Below are 14365 nucleotides of genomic sequence, written 5' to 3'. Positions count from 1 at the left end.
ACTACGTATGTCTATCTCCTGCCTAGAGAAACTTTATGATTTAGAGAGGTCTCTTTATATATGTGTATACGTGGGTATGTACAGGAAGTTCCTATAATGCAAAGTAACTAGCGATTTTCCAAGGGTTTGGGACTTGAAGAGCTAAGATAGCTCAGTGTAGGAGTCCAACAGTATTGGCGTGGAATTCTGGGTCTTCTGTTCAAACAAGTGAATGAAGCCAAATGAAATAAGTCATGAAACGTTCTCAGCTTCATGTCAGATACATGGTAACCAAACAAGTGCTGGCTATTTGTGTTGTCCCGTTAGCAGGGATGGGGAGAAATGGCGGGCTGTGAGGAGTTGTTGTGAAAACAGAACGCACAGAACTGGGCTGGTTCTCCGTGGAAGAGGTGGGAAGGAGGCAGGTGTTGAGAAGGACCCCGGGGCCTCCTGGTCTGAACAACTCGTGCGGACACTGGTTCCATGATAGGAGATAGGAAGCCCTAGAAAAGAATCAAGTTGGAGAAGAAAGACTGGGAATTCTGTTCTGGACTCTGTCCACGTGCCCAGAAAAGAATTAAACACCGGTGTCTGACAGAGGAAGGGACTGGGATGGAAATATACAGTGTGGAGCCATCACCGTTTAGATGGTGTTTAAATTTTTCACATGGTAACATGCATGTAATTGGGTCTCCAGGAAAGAATAAATAACATAGGGTTTTCCAGGAGCACAATTTGAGATATATTAAAGTACACTAAAATAAGGGTACGATGCCCGTTATTAAAACTCTTAGTTTGTAGCTTTGTAAAAACTCTAGTGGTTTTAATTTTCTTCCCAGTCTGCTCAAAACCTTTCCATGACATGAACCAAGTATTAAAAGCAGGAGATTAAATGGATTCCTTTCTGTTCTGTACTCCTGCAGTAGCTCCCCCCCCCCTTTCTGCCCCACGCATGTGTCTTCTCAAACATTTTGCTTTTGGACTACAGTTTACATCCAGTGTTGTTTTGCATTTGTCTCAGGTGTACAGCGTAGCGATTAGATGGTTAGCCAGTCACGTACTTTACAAAGTGCTCCCCCCTGCCTGGCCCCGATTAGCTGGTGCATGAGTGTTTAAAGTATCGGTGTGTGTGAGGAGGGAGGGCGGCTAGAGAAGACAAGATGCAGCAGGACAGACTCCCCGGACAGACATGGGGAGGAAGAGCCAGTGCTGGGCCAGATGACAGAGAGTGGGGGACTCTCAGGAAACGAGAGAGGAAGTACTTTCGGGAAAGTTCAATGGGATGGGGCTGAGTCAGAGGGAGTTAGAGGAGCCCGTGTCTTTGTTCCCAACTCAGACGTCAGCCTCCCTAGGACTGCGCTAGAAGAATATTTAAAGGAAAATTTCGTATTTGGTTTCCTCAAACCATTTCCCTCTCCCAGTTTCCTTTTCTGGAAATGTATCAATATCATCTTCCCATTTCCCCAGCCTGCAAGTTACTCCGCCTTTCTTTTATACCCAGTAGGGTTTTGTCTCAGTTGCTGTTTTTTTTTTTCAATTGCAGTTGACATTCAATATTATGTTAGTTTCAGGTGTGCGACAGAGCGGTTAGACACTTGTATAACTTACGAAGTGACCACCTCAGAAAGTCACGTGCCCACCTGGCAACAGACGCAGTCACTGCTATGCTGCTGACCATAGTCCCCGTACTTTATGTCCCCAAGGCCGTTTCAGGACAACCAATTGGTTCTTCTTAATCCCTTCCCCTTTCCCACCCCGCCGTCAAAATGTTCTCTGTATCTGTGAGTTTGTTTCTGTTTTGTTTGCTCATTTATTTTGTTCTTTAGATTCCACATGGAAGTGAAATCGGAGGGAATCTGTCTTTCTCTGTCTGACTTATTTCACTAAGCATAATACCCACTAGGTCCAACCGCGTTTTCGCAGATGATACGATTTCATCCTTTGTTTGTGGCCACCTCATGCGTATATGTACATGTGCACGTACAATCCCATCTTTATCCACCTGTCAGTTGCTCTTTGTTCCCAGTGTCATGCCACCATCCTTATCTGTTCACCAGGGCTGGAGTAACGATTCCAAATGTGCCCCCGACCCCTGGACTCCCCCTCCTTCATGTCCCTCACACCCAGGGATGACTTCCTCACTCTGGTCTGCAGCCCAGCCCTTCCAGAGAATCCCCCGTGGCTGTGCTGTCATCCACCGGACACTCGCTCTGGCACTGAAAGCTCCCCTGTGTGGGTCCTGACCTACCTATGGAACGTGGTCTTGGGGTTCCCACTGATTTAGTGGGGCTGCCAAGCTCGGGCCTGTGCAGTGTGTCCTTCTACCACCTCCACAGCTGTTTACACAGCTCTCTCTGGCTGGAGTGTGTTTGTCCCAGCTGCCCTCACCCTTTGAGGACCACCTCAGGTGCCCGGGTTTTCAGTGGGCCCCCAATAAATGGCAGGATATGTGTGCACTTTTTGACTGTTACTGTTTCTCAATTACCGTATGTTTTGGACTATACGACGCACTTTCCTCCCTCCCCCGCCCCAGCGTGGGAGGAATAATGATTGTTAATGCTGCTGTTGAGTTCTGTTTACAGTGACATTGGTAAAGTATTATTTATGTTATTGAATATTTTACCACATTTTTTGCTTCAAAACTTTTTTGCCTATTTTCCCTCCTCTGAAACCCAGGTGCATCTTATGATCCAAAAAATACGGTAATCATTTATTGCCTTATGTTATTGCTATTTCCTTGAGAATGTTTTCACCCCTTCACCCTTCTCACGAATCTGAGTGACCTGACATTGCACTGCCCGGAGGGATAATTAGTGAATGCACGACTGCTCCACTTTCCCACCAAGTGAACAAAAATACATGACACGTCTAAGCACTGTGTTTCTCTTCTTATGTTCCGTTCTATTCTTGCAGACCTAATTCTGTAACAACTACAACTATATGACAACTCTATTTCCCTACGAAAGAATTTGGAACTAGCTTATTTTCCTCCAGGAAAATTCAACTAACTGCTATAATTTTATAGAAACACATGACTCCCCTGATATATTCCTGTATGAAAATTCAAATGACTTAAAAATGTGATTTCGAAAAAAGAGAAGGAAAGGAAATCTCCCTTATTGGAAGAACATGCAATTTAAGTCAGATAAGGTGCTCAACATGGGGCATCCGGGAAGCTGGCAGGCTCCGCCTTCTCGTGAGTCCGTTGGCAGGGACCCCTGCCAGCCGGTCAGGCAGAGATGATCCGACCTGGAAGGAAAGTGGTGGACGGAAGCAAAGCACACGGAGGAATTTTCTCTGTGAACTGGCAAAGGCAGCATTTATTTTGGGCTGGAGTGATGCATAGTCCGCCTATATAATGCTCTCTGTGCTATTTTTAATCAAGACTTAATCTCTGAAAACAGAACAAAAACACACTCTTTTCCCACCTGGCCACACAAGGATCTGACCCATTTTTGACCCGGAAGTGTTGGACTGGACCTGGGGACCGTGTCATTTGAAAAGGTGATTTAATTGCTGTCATCCCAACAGTTCTCCCTGGAAGGATGGGGATCGAGGGGCAATGTCTTAATAACCTTTCTCTCTGCGACACCCCGCAATGGACAGCCTGAGCACTGGCAGAACTGCGTCTGTGCCCAAGACTTTGTGTTTATTAATTGCTTCTTAATGCAAAACATCTTGTTTTTTTCTTTTATCATTGTGGTGATCAATGTGTGCTTTGATATACAAAATTATTTTTTGGTTATTTTGACGGCCCTTTCATGACCTAGTCAGCTCTCTGCTAATCATTCATAGTTCGGATTACTTTCTGCTTGATGTTGCCGTACACATTCTCTTGATTTGCTATAACTATATGCAAATGTTTTCATTAAGGAAACAAAAATAGTTCGAAGTGTAGAGCCACATGAATTAATTAAACACATATGCCCAACAGAAAACGACTCTCAAATGTCGGATCTCTAGGAATAGATTCAATCCCAAATACCCGCGTGTTAAATAAGGCAGATGAACTGCTTTCAAAAGATGCTGAAACACTGACCAAAACAAATAGCAAATCTTAAAAAACAAACCTAACTTTTGTTCCTTAGTGTGTTTGTTTCACACTCACTTTATTAAAAAGTTGAAAGATGGAACTGCCAAACGTGTACATAAATGACTAGGAATGCTGCGCTAAAAATTTCCACTAGAAGTCATCGTTCCGTTCCCTTATGAGATCCATCCTCCGCTGCGAACGTTACTTTGCTCTTGTTAAAGCCACTTTGGAACAATCCATTTATTCCCAGAGGTAAGTTATTCAAGTCAGTGCTGTGAACCTTGGTATAGATGGATGTTTATCACTGCAGATTATAGCGGGCTCTGTAACATCGGGTATTATGCTGGTAGAAAAAATAATCTGAACTCTCTTTGCCAGTGACAATTTTCTCTTAATTTAGGAATTCCTAGTTCTCGCAGAGGCCAGCTGGAAGTGAGTGCAGCATTACAGAGCCTTCCTTAGCTGTTGGCCTGGAGAATAAGTGTGCTCTCCAAAATATATATCTTTGGCACCGCCTAGAAGGGAGGAATCTCGGGTAATCTCTGTGCTGGCCAAGTGTGAGGATTATTATTTTTAACCCCTCAGCACACTGAAATGTGTTGTTTTTTAATGGAATTCAAAAGCAGACCAGTGCTGGTTTAGTTATGCGTATTAACCAACGAAACTCCAAATAAATACCTTTTAGTAGTTCGTATTTTTACTATTGGGTTTTCTGCCTCTTTGGTTTGTAATGTTGGAAGGACATTTTACAAGACTTACAGCTTGAAGAGTTTTACAGTTTAAGGTTAGAGTTTAACATACATAGATAAATAGTGCCATAAGCTCACTGGCAAAGTAGTTGATTATTTAATCTAAGTCTATGAATTTATTATACCATCATGTCCCAGCTGGTTCCCCAAACTAAGTTATCTCTTATTCAGAATAACAAATAACACCTCGCACCAAAACAATGTCTGTGGGCCCTGGCTGGTGTCGCTTGGTTGGGCTTTGACCCATAAAGCAGAAAGGTCATGGGTTTGATTTCCTCTTAGGGCACATGCATGGGTTGCAGGTTCAGTAGGATCAGGGTATGGACAAGAGGCGATTGATAGACGTTTCTCTCTCACATTGCTGTTTTCCTCCTTCTCTTTTTCTCTCCCCTCTCCTCTCTCTAAAATCAATAAGCGTATCTTCCAGTGAGTATTTAAAAAAAAAAAAGTCTATGTGACTATTCTGAAATCCTGAGAGGAAAGGCAGAAATTCATTTAACCGTGGTGTTTCACCATGGAATCCTGCTACTGAAGACTGGGTGCACGAGTCTCTTTTAGCTCCATGTTCAAAATCACATGTGTGGAACACACCCACCCACTCTCAGACCCCAGGGGCACCGAAGCACTGTAGGAATCAGGGGTCCTGAAAGGAATGAGCTCGCCTCTCTAAATAGGAGAGTGGTCAGAGATATTTATGGATATTTCACTTGTAAAGGGTTTTTGAGTGAAATTAAATTGACCAGAAGTATATAGGTTACTTCTCAGATAAGAAGACAGCAATATTCTTCAGCAATTCCAAAAGAGGCAGGATACTAGATAGATTATACCATGAGCCATTATGGAAATTCCTTCATGACCCAGGAGTTCTGAGTGGCAGAAAAATAATTTTGTACCTTGCAAAAGCAAATTCAAGTGGTACTGTGGCAAACCTGGAGAACCCCCTAGAATCACGGTGCCTGTTCTCCTCCCTCATTTTGGCAGGAATATTTGAGGAGGGCTGTTCGTTGATGCCTGTGTAGCCCTTTTTCTGGGAATTCACCACGTTTTACTCATGTCCGTATATTACAGAGCACACTTGCTATCATCCTCTCGTATGTAGTGGGTTGATGTCAATAGGCAGAGTGGCAGACATGGGGACAATATGGAACAATATGTGCATATTATTTTTATTTTATTTTTTTAAGATTTTGTTTATTTATCTTTAGAGGGAAAGGGAAGGAGAGAGGGAGAGATATATCAATGTATGGTTGCCTTTCGTGCGTCCCCTACTGGGACCTGGCCCACAACCCAGGCACGTGCCCTGACTGGGAATCAAACTGCGAGCCTCGGGTTTGCAGGCCTGCGCTCAATCCACTGAGCTGCACCAGCTAGGCATGCACATTATTTTTAAATGATGCCAAGTTTTGATAAGCATTCAAACATCATATGAGGAATACTTCTATATAAAATAATGAACACTTGGTAGCAAAATACACTCGTGTTTGTATGTAGAATACTTCTATATAAAATAATGAACACTTGGTAGCAAAATACACTCGTGTTTGTATGTAGTATTTGATCCATCAAAACCTTACACCATTGTGCTAATGAAGGCCTAAGCATCCTCAGTGCAGCAGACTAGGCCTGGAAACCTCAGTGACTTCATCGGGCCACGCTGACTTGCCAGCCCACACGCACTGCCCTTGAACGTGCTGAAATGGTAACGTCAACGAAACGTCTCAGGCTAAGCAGCCTTTCCTTGGTCTTCACAACAAGGTGCCTACGTATTTCCCAAGTATGACACCAAGATCTTAGCAACACCACCTATTAACACCATAACTAATGCTACATCAGGAATGAAGCTTCCATGGTTGGTTTCTTAGATCCACTCTTTGGGCCATGCCTCACCACCTCTCTGTCCTTTGGGGTGGACGGAAGGCTCCCCCGCTTTGGCTTGTCCTCAGAGGGACTCGTCATAGCCCTTTAGAGTTCCTCCCATTCCTTTGTGTCGCTGACAATGCCACAGTTAAGAGTTTGTTAGTGTGGTTTTTACCTGCATTTTTTATTTTCCCTCATTTGTTTGCACTTAGGCCACTCCATGCATTTGCCGAGTCATGATGGCATCTGACTGTCTTCGCCGGTCCTGGCAGTCCCAGCCACTCAGTAAAACTGTCCAAGGTTCAAGTCTATGTCTACCCTCAGACCACCCCTGGCCGTTTTTAGGAAAATACAAGCATCTGAGCCAAAGGGCTGCTGGACTCTTCCGCCAGCGTGGGCATTGCTTATACGTCCCCACGTATTTCCCTTTCCATTTATTTAGATGAAATTTTCTCAGATGAAACAAATCCAGTCAGCTCTTCTTCCCTGGCAGGAGAAAAGACAGGAGGAAAATGAAGTTTTAGATATCGAGTATGATTATAGAGTTCTACAATGTACATCTCATTTCGGAAGAGGAGAAAGCCCCTAATTCTCATTGATTTGCTACCACTTGTATTTGTGGTTCTCATTCACTAGACTATTTCTCTAATTTTTTTTTTAAAAACCTGAAATTTTAACTATGATCTACTCTAATGACTTGCTTCCCAGAAAGAAAAAAATAAGTTGCAGGTAAATTAGTTGCTAGAGATAATATTAAAGCCCAGGTCTCCTCATTTCAAGGCCAGAATTATTTTGGCTTTTTCTCTTGATGTCAACCTTTAATCATAATAATGTAATTTGAGAAAACATTCAATTATTTAGTAGTATCTTCTACAATAAAGGAAGAACTCATTTAGAAGATACCTTGGGATTCCAATTCTTCCACTTCAAATATCTGTCCATTTTTCACACATTTGCAATAAAAATTTTTACTAAAAATATATTTTATAAAGAAAACAATTACCAGTAACAGCCTGATATTTTATTAAAGTATTGTAATGAGAATTAGATTCTAGGGCTACTAGGCTATTTAATTCCATACTTTATAATAAAGCTTATTTCATGTCTTTCAAAGGCAAAAATGAGTCTGTTTTAGTTAAACAAATTTTAGAACTTTTATTATTATCTGGATCCTATCCTTTACTTCCAGTTTATTCTCAAGTAGAAGTTACATAATTTAACTCGCAAAGGAAATGCAACTAACATTTTTTTCTCTAAAGTCCTTCAGACTTTTATGAAAGACATTATTTGTTCATTATCTGCTAACACTATGTATTCTGAGTCATCGTTTGTCTATAGTGACTTTATTGAATTTTTTATAATTCTGAAAAATGATACATTACTTGGTTTGCTCGTATCCTTTGCAGTTGATATAAATTAATCAAAAGTACATCCCAGGGATAGTCTGCAGCTCATTCCCAGCCTGAGACGTGATAGAGAACCCTCCCCATTGAGGAGAGTGAGTTCGTCTGTTAGAAGGCTCCTGGGTTTTTTGGGTTTTTTTTTTTTGTTTTTTTTTCATTTCTGAAATAGCATAATCACTTCCAAGATCTACATACATTTTAGGATTAGATCCTAGAGTGATATTCTTCCATATTAATTTAACCCCTTAAAAGTTTTTAGTTTAACTATTTTGAATTTTCTTAGAAATATCTGTCTAAGAAGCAAAATGTGTTCATTTATATGTCTATCCATTCTATAGGGTGGTATTAAGAAGCTTTCAAGGCAGAGAGACCACTTCAAACAGTTACTCCTCCTACAATAGTTTTAAGTTATAACAAAGTTCAAACCGAACCAAAACATTCACATCCTGAAGAGGGTAACAAGAAAAAGTCATATTTAAAGGGACATAACATTCCAGTTGCTCTTTAATCTCTATCTCCAGAAAGCTACAAATTCATTAGCCACAAAGAGGGTATTATGCAGAAGTGTTTGCCCAATAACATTTTGAAAGGTCAGTCATCTGTTAAAGCGACTCACGGAACGGTGTGCACATAAAACCCCATCCTTCTTTGTCAGCTACTTTCACCCCAAAAATGTGCACATTTTTGTTCCTGAAGGTGGCATAACGAGGAGCTAATTTCAGGAGATTTACTATCTCCTAGAGGAGTCAAGCTAGATGCTTTAAAAATATTACTCAAAAATAAGAAATGTTATAAATTGGCACATGTTACATACAGAACTCACTCTACTGACCAGAAGTTTCCAAACTCAGGCTGCAGGGCAGGCTCACCTAACTTAGAGATTCTAGGCCTTAAACTCTACAGCTGGAACCATTCTCCAGCTGACTCCACGGGATGGCCTTAGGTGTGTGGGTGCACCACGGTTTTACACCATAAATACGCATAAGTGGTGGGGGTAGTTGTGGAACACCTCAGGGAGGCAGCGACTCCAGACTGTGACCTGAAAAGCAGCCAGGCATTTGGAAAGGAGCGATACTGTGGACACAGTTGTAGGTGAGGGACTAGCAATTGCTGAGGCATGATTAGTCTACAACCGAGCAGATCGTTCCTGAAGGGTGGAAACTAAGGCTGAGGGGATAGGTCACCACCAGCCTGGAGGTTCGGGAATACTCTGCTGGGCTTTATCTTACAGGCAGGGAACTCAAAAACCAAAGATTTTTGTCCGAGGAGAGGATATGAGAGTATATATTTTTTAAGTTAATGTTATAAAGAGGTAAAAATTATTTTAGAAAATAGCAAATCGAGTTGTTGTTACAAACTAGATATTAGAACTTTAAAAACTGTCTGCCCAAGTGCACGTCTGGTATTAGCCACTCTATTCCTTCCGAGCGTTGCTCTCCAGCTTTCTTTATCTGTCTTTACTCGCCTATGTCCTGCGTAGCCCAGAGTCCTGCCTGTAACCAGCCAGAGGGCACGAGCACACTGTCCCCACGCGTGACCGTCAGTGTTCCTAACCCACGTTCTGCATCAACTCCTGACGTTGTGGCTCATGTTCAGTGTCAAGACAGGTGGGGAAAAGGTGGCTCACAGCCTAGAAAGGAGGAACAGCAGAAAGGACTTTTAACAAGCCTTCTCCATCTCTCCTAGTGCTCAGTAACCTGCGGCAAAGGGATGCAGTCGCGGGTTATCCAGTGCATGCATAAGATCACAGGAAGACATGGAAATGAGTGTTTTTCTTCAGAAAAGCCTGCGGCGTACAGGCCATGCCACCTTCAGCCCTGCAATGAGAAGATTAATGTAAACACCATCACGTCCCCCAGGCTGGGTAAGCAGACCCCAACAGGGGATGGCTTTGAGAAATACAGAGACACGCGTGGCTTCTTCTATTTCGTACATCCTTTTCAGCTTCGTTATCCATGTAGATTAATTAGTTTGGTCCTGACTAAATTCGCTCTCTTGAACTATGGTTTAGTCCAAATGGCCAGGTGGTTAAAAAATCCTAAAGCCCGGAGCTCTTTTGATTCCAGAAGCCATGGACTGGGAGCCAGACCCTGGGATCGTGAATGGCCCACCGCCCGAGGTCCTCACAACAAGGGTGGAAGGCTGCCTCGATATTCGGGGTTCCGACCAGTCTCATGGCAGAACCATCAGTTAAGGCGACATCTAGTAGAAAGTAGGTTGTGGTACCTGGCTCAGATCGCCCCATTGTGAGTAGCCTTTTATCAGATCCTGGGTACCAATCATCCTTTGGAGAGACGTGGAGTAACAACTGGCTCTCAAGGTGAATGGGGGCAGGATCTCTACCACCAAACAAGAGGTACCATGTTTTCCACAGTTAAGGATGTATTACACATATGTCCTTAAATACAGATAACTACTAGCAACCTATTGATTTACATAGATTTTATGATGTAAAATACTTTCATATGTATCCTCAATTCCGGTTATTTAATCTAATCCATTGTAAAGAAGTACGGTATGTATTTTAAGTCAATGTAGTCTACACTTGCACAACAAATATTCATGAATGAATTAGCCTTTGTGTTTGTGGCAGTTGGTGGCTTTTACCAGCACTGCTGCCTGGCCCTTATGGGGTTAGTCTGTGTCTAACACTTGGAGTTTTCCTCCGTGCACATGACCTCCAGGGGGACCATGTGATCGTTAATTGTCATAGATATTCTTCCAGGCATAAGATTCAATCAAATGGAAAAGTTTGGTTCTTCATGGAAATACAAAAATTCTCTTTTTTGAGCCAAATAATTAGCATTTCTAAGAAGTCGTCAAAGACTAGTTACAACAAAAATTTAAGCAGCCCTAGAGCCAATGCGGCTGAAGCCACGTATTCCCGACAACACAACCCCTCTCTCCAGCCATTACTTGGAGGCCTTCTTGAAATGTGTGGCTGAAAAGAATGAATTAGAAGAAGAGTGTAATCAAAATTGCATTTCTTTTATGTTTATTATTTCTTAAAGGTGTGCCCCAAAACACAAAAGCACAGTGATCAGAAAACTCTGGGGTTTTTAAGTATAAAGTAACAAATCATATTAGAAGAGTGGCAAGAGGAAGAATTGTAGCAGATGGACTGTGATCACACACGCCAGAACACACTAGTCCTCCAGAAAAGTAGAGGCCAAATCTATATGGCCGATTTGTTACATCAAGTTCTCATTTCAAACACTTGAATGCAATAAATTTCAGCCCTGTGATAAATGGCTTTGGTTTTAAAGGTGCATGAAATCATTATCCCCAGCTGTCCCAGTTAAGACATGTCCAAACAAACGAAATAGAAACAGACTTGGAGATGCAGAGGACAGACAGACAGACAGTCGTCAGAGGGGAGGAGGCCTCAGGGGCCGGGTGGTGAAGGTGAAGGGACCAGGGGTCACGGAGGTGTACGCTGCAGCACAGGGGACACGGTACCATCCGGATGATGCTGTACGGGGCCCGTGGGGCACTCGAGGCCGTGGGGGACCGCTCTGCAAAGTACCTGGCTGTCGAACCCTTGGCCACACACCTGAAACCAACACAGAATAATACCAAATGTAAATTGTCATTGAAATATTAAACGATGAGGAAAGAAAAGTAAAATGTGTGGGCACATTATCGTTTTGCTATTTCTTTATAAATTCATCCGTAACAATGCTTACTTAATTTTCATTCCCAAAAGGGTACATGTATTGTGCACATTTATTTGTCTTTTTAACCTTCTCAACTAAAAATCCAAAAGAAACTGAAATGAAAGCCGTAAAATTGAACCTTACCAGCCATTTGCAGGACAACTCTTCAAATTTGGGGCAGCTATTTTTTAATAAGTGAGAACATTATACACTCGCTCTATGCCGCCTCCACTTTAGGCTGTAAATGTCTGTGTGCGCGTGCACGCACGTGTATCTCTGCCTTCTAAGTCCCAGAGGTAACGGAGGGTAAAGGAGTCAAAGGGAGCGCACAGGATCCCCACTTACGTGATTGAGGTTTGCTGCTACTCAGGACAGCTGGGGAACTGCGAGTATTGAGTTCCCTGTGTTCTGCCTCGCAGCTGCTCTGACCTTCAAGTGCCTGGGAGACCAGTGGCCCGTGTACTGCCGGGTGATCCGCGAGAAGGACCTGTGTCAGGACATGCGGTGGTACCAGCGCTGCTGTGAGACGTGCAGGGACTTCTACGCCCAGAAGCTGCAGCAGAAGAGCTGACCTCCGGCGGGCGGGCCGGCTCACCGCGCTTCGCGAGCACATTATTTATAAACACACACACTAGCATGTTCTTCAGACCAAACGTTATCAGATTACATATAATTTAATCAAATTAATTTATTTTGGGGCCTGCCAAACATCCAATATGGTGTTTGTCTTGGTAATACAAACATTGGGATTTATACTATAGGGCTTCATTATTAATTTTATATGAATAAGTTGGATCCAGTTACCAACATAAAAAGAAAAAGGTAAAAAAAAAACACAAAAAACTAAGATCATTAGGCTTAAAGATCATTTTTTTTAAGTTAGGGCCGTCTCTAAGGTGCCACTCTCTCCCCTCCAGTATCATTGAGTTACACAGAATGTAAACTAACGGAGTGTCCTAGTTCGGCTCTCCACCGAGAGTAACCGTTTTCGTGTTTCGGCGTCCGGCGCAGAGTCAGCCCATTTCCTGTGCTCCGAGGGGGACGTGGAAACGCGACACACCTCCTGGTGTCGAGCAGGTTTTCAGAGAATATACTATGAATTGGGTTCAGAGTTAGAGACATCTATTGGGAAAATTCTACTGTAATTATAACCTTATTTTAATAATGGAAAAGAAGAAGTCAGACTAGAGACTTTGATCATGTTCATGAACATGTACTTGAACACGAGTATTGTAACAATGAAACACTGTAACTAATGATTTACACTGAATCACCATTGCACTGTCGACATAGTGTAGAGAAACCATTATAGAAATGGTGCCAGCCTGCAACAAAGTGTATTACTTTAACGTGTTGTCATTAGATTTTAGCTTTTTTTAATATTTTGACCCAAGAAAGCATTGATCCACCCATTCCCTTGTATCTTTTTAGCAGATTTTAAAAGAATATAGTACTTAACCTCACAAATCATGATGAGAGAATTGACTAAATATTTTTCAGCCTTTTCCCTAGAAACAAGGAAAAACAAAAAGCTGATAATACTGTGGTAGTTTCATTGTGTTTTTTTCTTTTTAAAAATTAAAAAGTTTTACAATTCTGTGAAACGTTAAAAAACCAGCTTAAAATTTTTCTTGTGAGAAAATATTGTACATGATTCACATGATTCCTTAGATTTTTTTCAATAAAACATGTGAAATTTCCTGTTGGGAGGCGATTCTTCGTGGGTCGCTCGCGTTTCCCCCAGTCCTGGCTCTGCGGCTCTGGTTCCAGATCCTCTAAGGGATGTTTGGACAGTGAACAGCCTTGGAAGATAACGTTAGTTTGCTCTTTGGAGCAAAGGGCGGATGTGCTTAGTTCTCCTTAGAAAAGTCCCGCATTCCCCCAACGGGGGTCCCTCACCTGTGACACAGCCGCTGCTGTGCGGGTATCACCTGGCCCCCTTCACGTCTGCTGGCTTCCGCTGGCACCACTACCACGAAAGCCCTCATCCCGCAGGCCGTGGAACCAGAAAGGGGGAGGGGTTTTTTTTGCCGGTTTCTGGTTTTTTAATTAAATCTATTGGGATAACATTGGGTAATAAAACTATACATTGCAGGTGTACAACTTTATAACATAATCTCTATATACACTATTGTAACTTCACCACCCAAAGTCTTTTGAGTATCTATTGCAAACATACCTTCCAGAATTAGGGAAATTACTGCAGGGTGGGCCCAGGGGCTCTTGGGTCCACGGAGGCAGATTTAAGCCAAAGCTCAATTACGTGCCCTGACTTCCACAAGTGCCTGCTCTGACGGTGGGACTTCGGGGGGAGCTGGAGCCAGCAGGAAGCAGTTTAGGGCCAGTCGCACGCAAGTCATCGCAAAGTCAGATTATTTTTCTTTCCCCAGCATAGGCTTCCCTCAGGGACGACTAGAAGGCCGACTAACAATATGAATTTTGGAGAGTGTAGCAAAGTCCTTCCTCAAAGGGATTTAGCCTCCCCTCCACTCTAGGAGCTTCAGGCCTGTAAACCTGCCTTTGTGTGGGATGGAGCAAGAAATGCAATTCCCTGCCGTGGTGAGGCTTCTGTTCACTAAGACTAGAAATGTAATGCTTTATACAAACCTAAGACTTGAGTAGAATGAGTCTCTCTTTCAGTCCTAGGGCCCCATGAACAATTAGCCAGAACCGGACATCTTTGGGGGT

The 14365-nt window shown here is 42.7% G+C and overlaps 1 protein-coding gene across 1 annotated transcript in view; it reads left to right on the top strand.

The window, feature by feature from the left end:
- The window catches only part of ADAMTS19 (ADAM metallopeptidase with thrombospondin type 1 motif 19), a 216343-nt gene extending 203053 nt beyond the window's left edge, over window positions 1–13290 (top strand). The window contains exons 22-23 of the mRNA XM_037164084.2: window positions 9708–9885; window positions 12097–13290. Coding sequence (XP_037019979.2) covers window positions 9708–9885; window positions 12097–12248 — 330 coding nt within the window. The 3' untranslated portion in view covers window positions 12249–13290. The remainder of the gene's footprint in view (window positions 1–9707; window positions 9886–12096) is intronic.
- The last annotated feature ends 1075 nt before the right edge of the window (window positions 13291–14365 follow it).

Source organism: Artibeus jamaicensis, unplaced genomic scaffold (genome assembly GCF_021234435.1).
Source record: "Artibeus jamaicensis isolate MK-2021 breed Jamaican fruit bat unplaced genomic scaffold, CSHL_Jam_final contig_1085, whole genome shotgun sequence".
NCBI lineage: Eukaryota > Metazoa > Chordata > Mammalia > Chiroptera > Phyllostomidae > Artibeus > Artibeus jamaicensis.
This window is presented reverse-complemented; position numbering and strand designations above follow the sequence as displayed.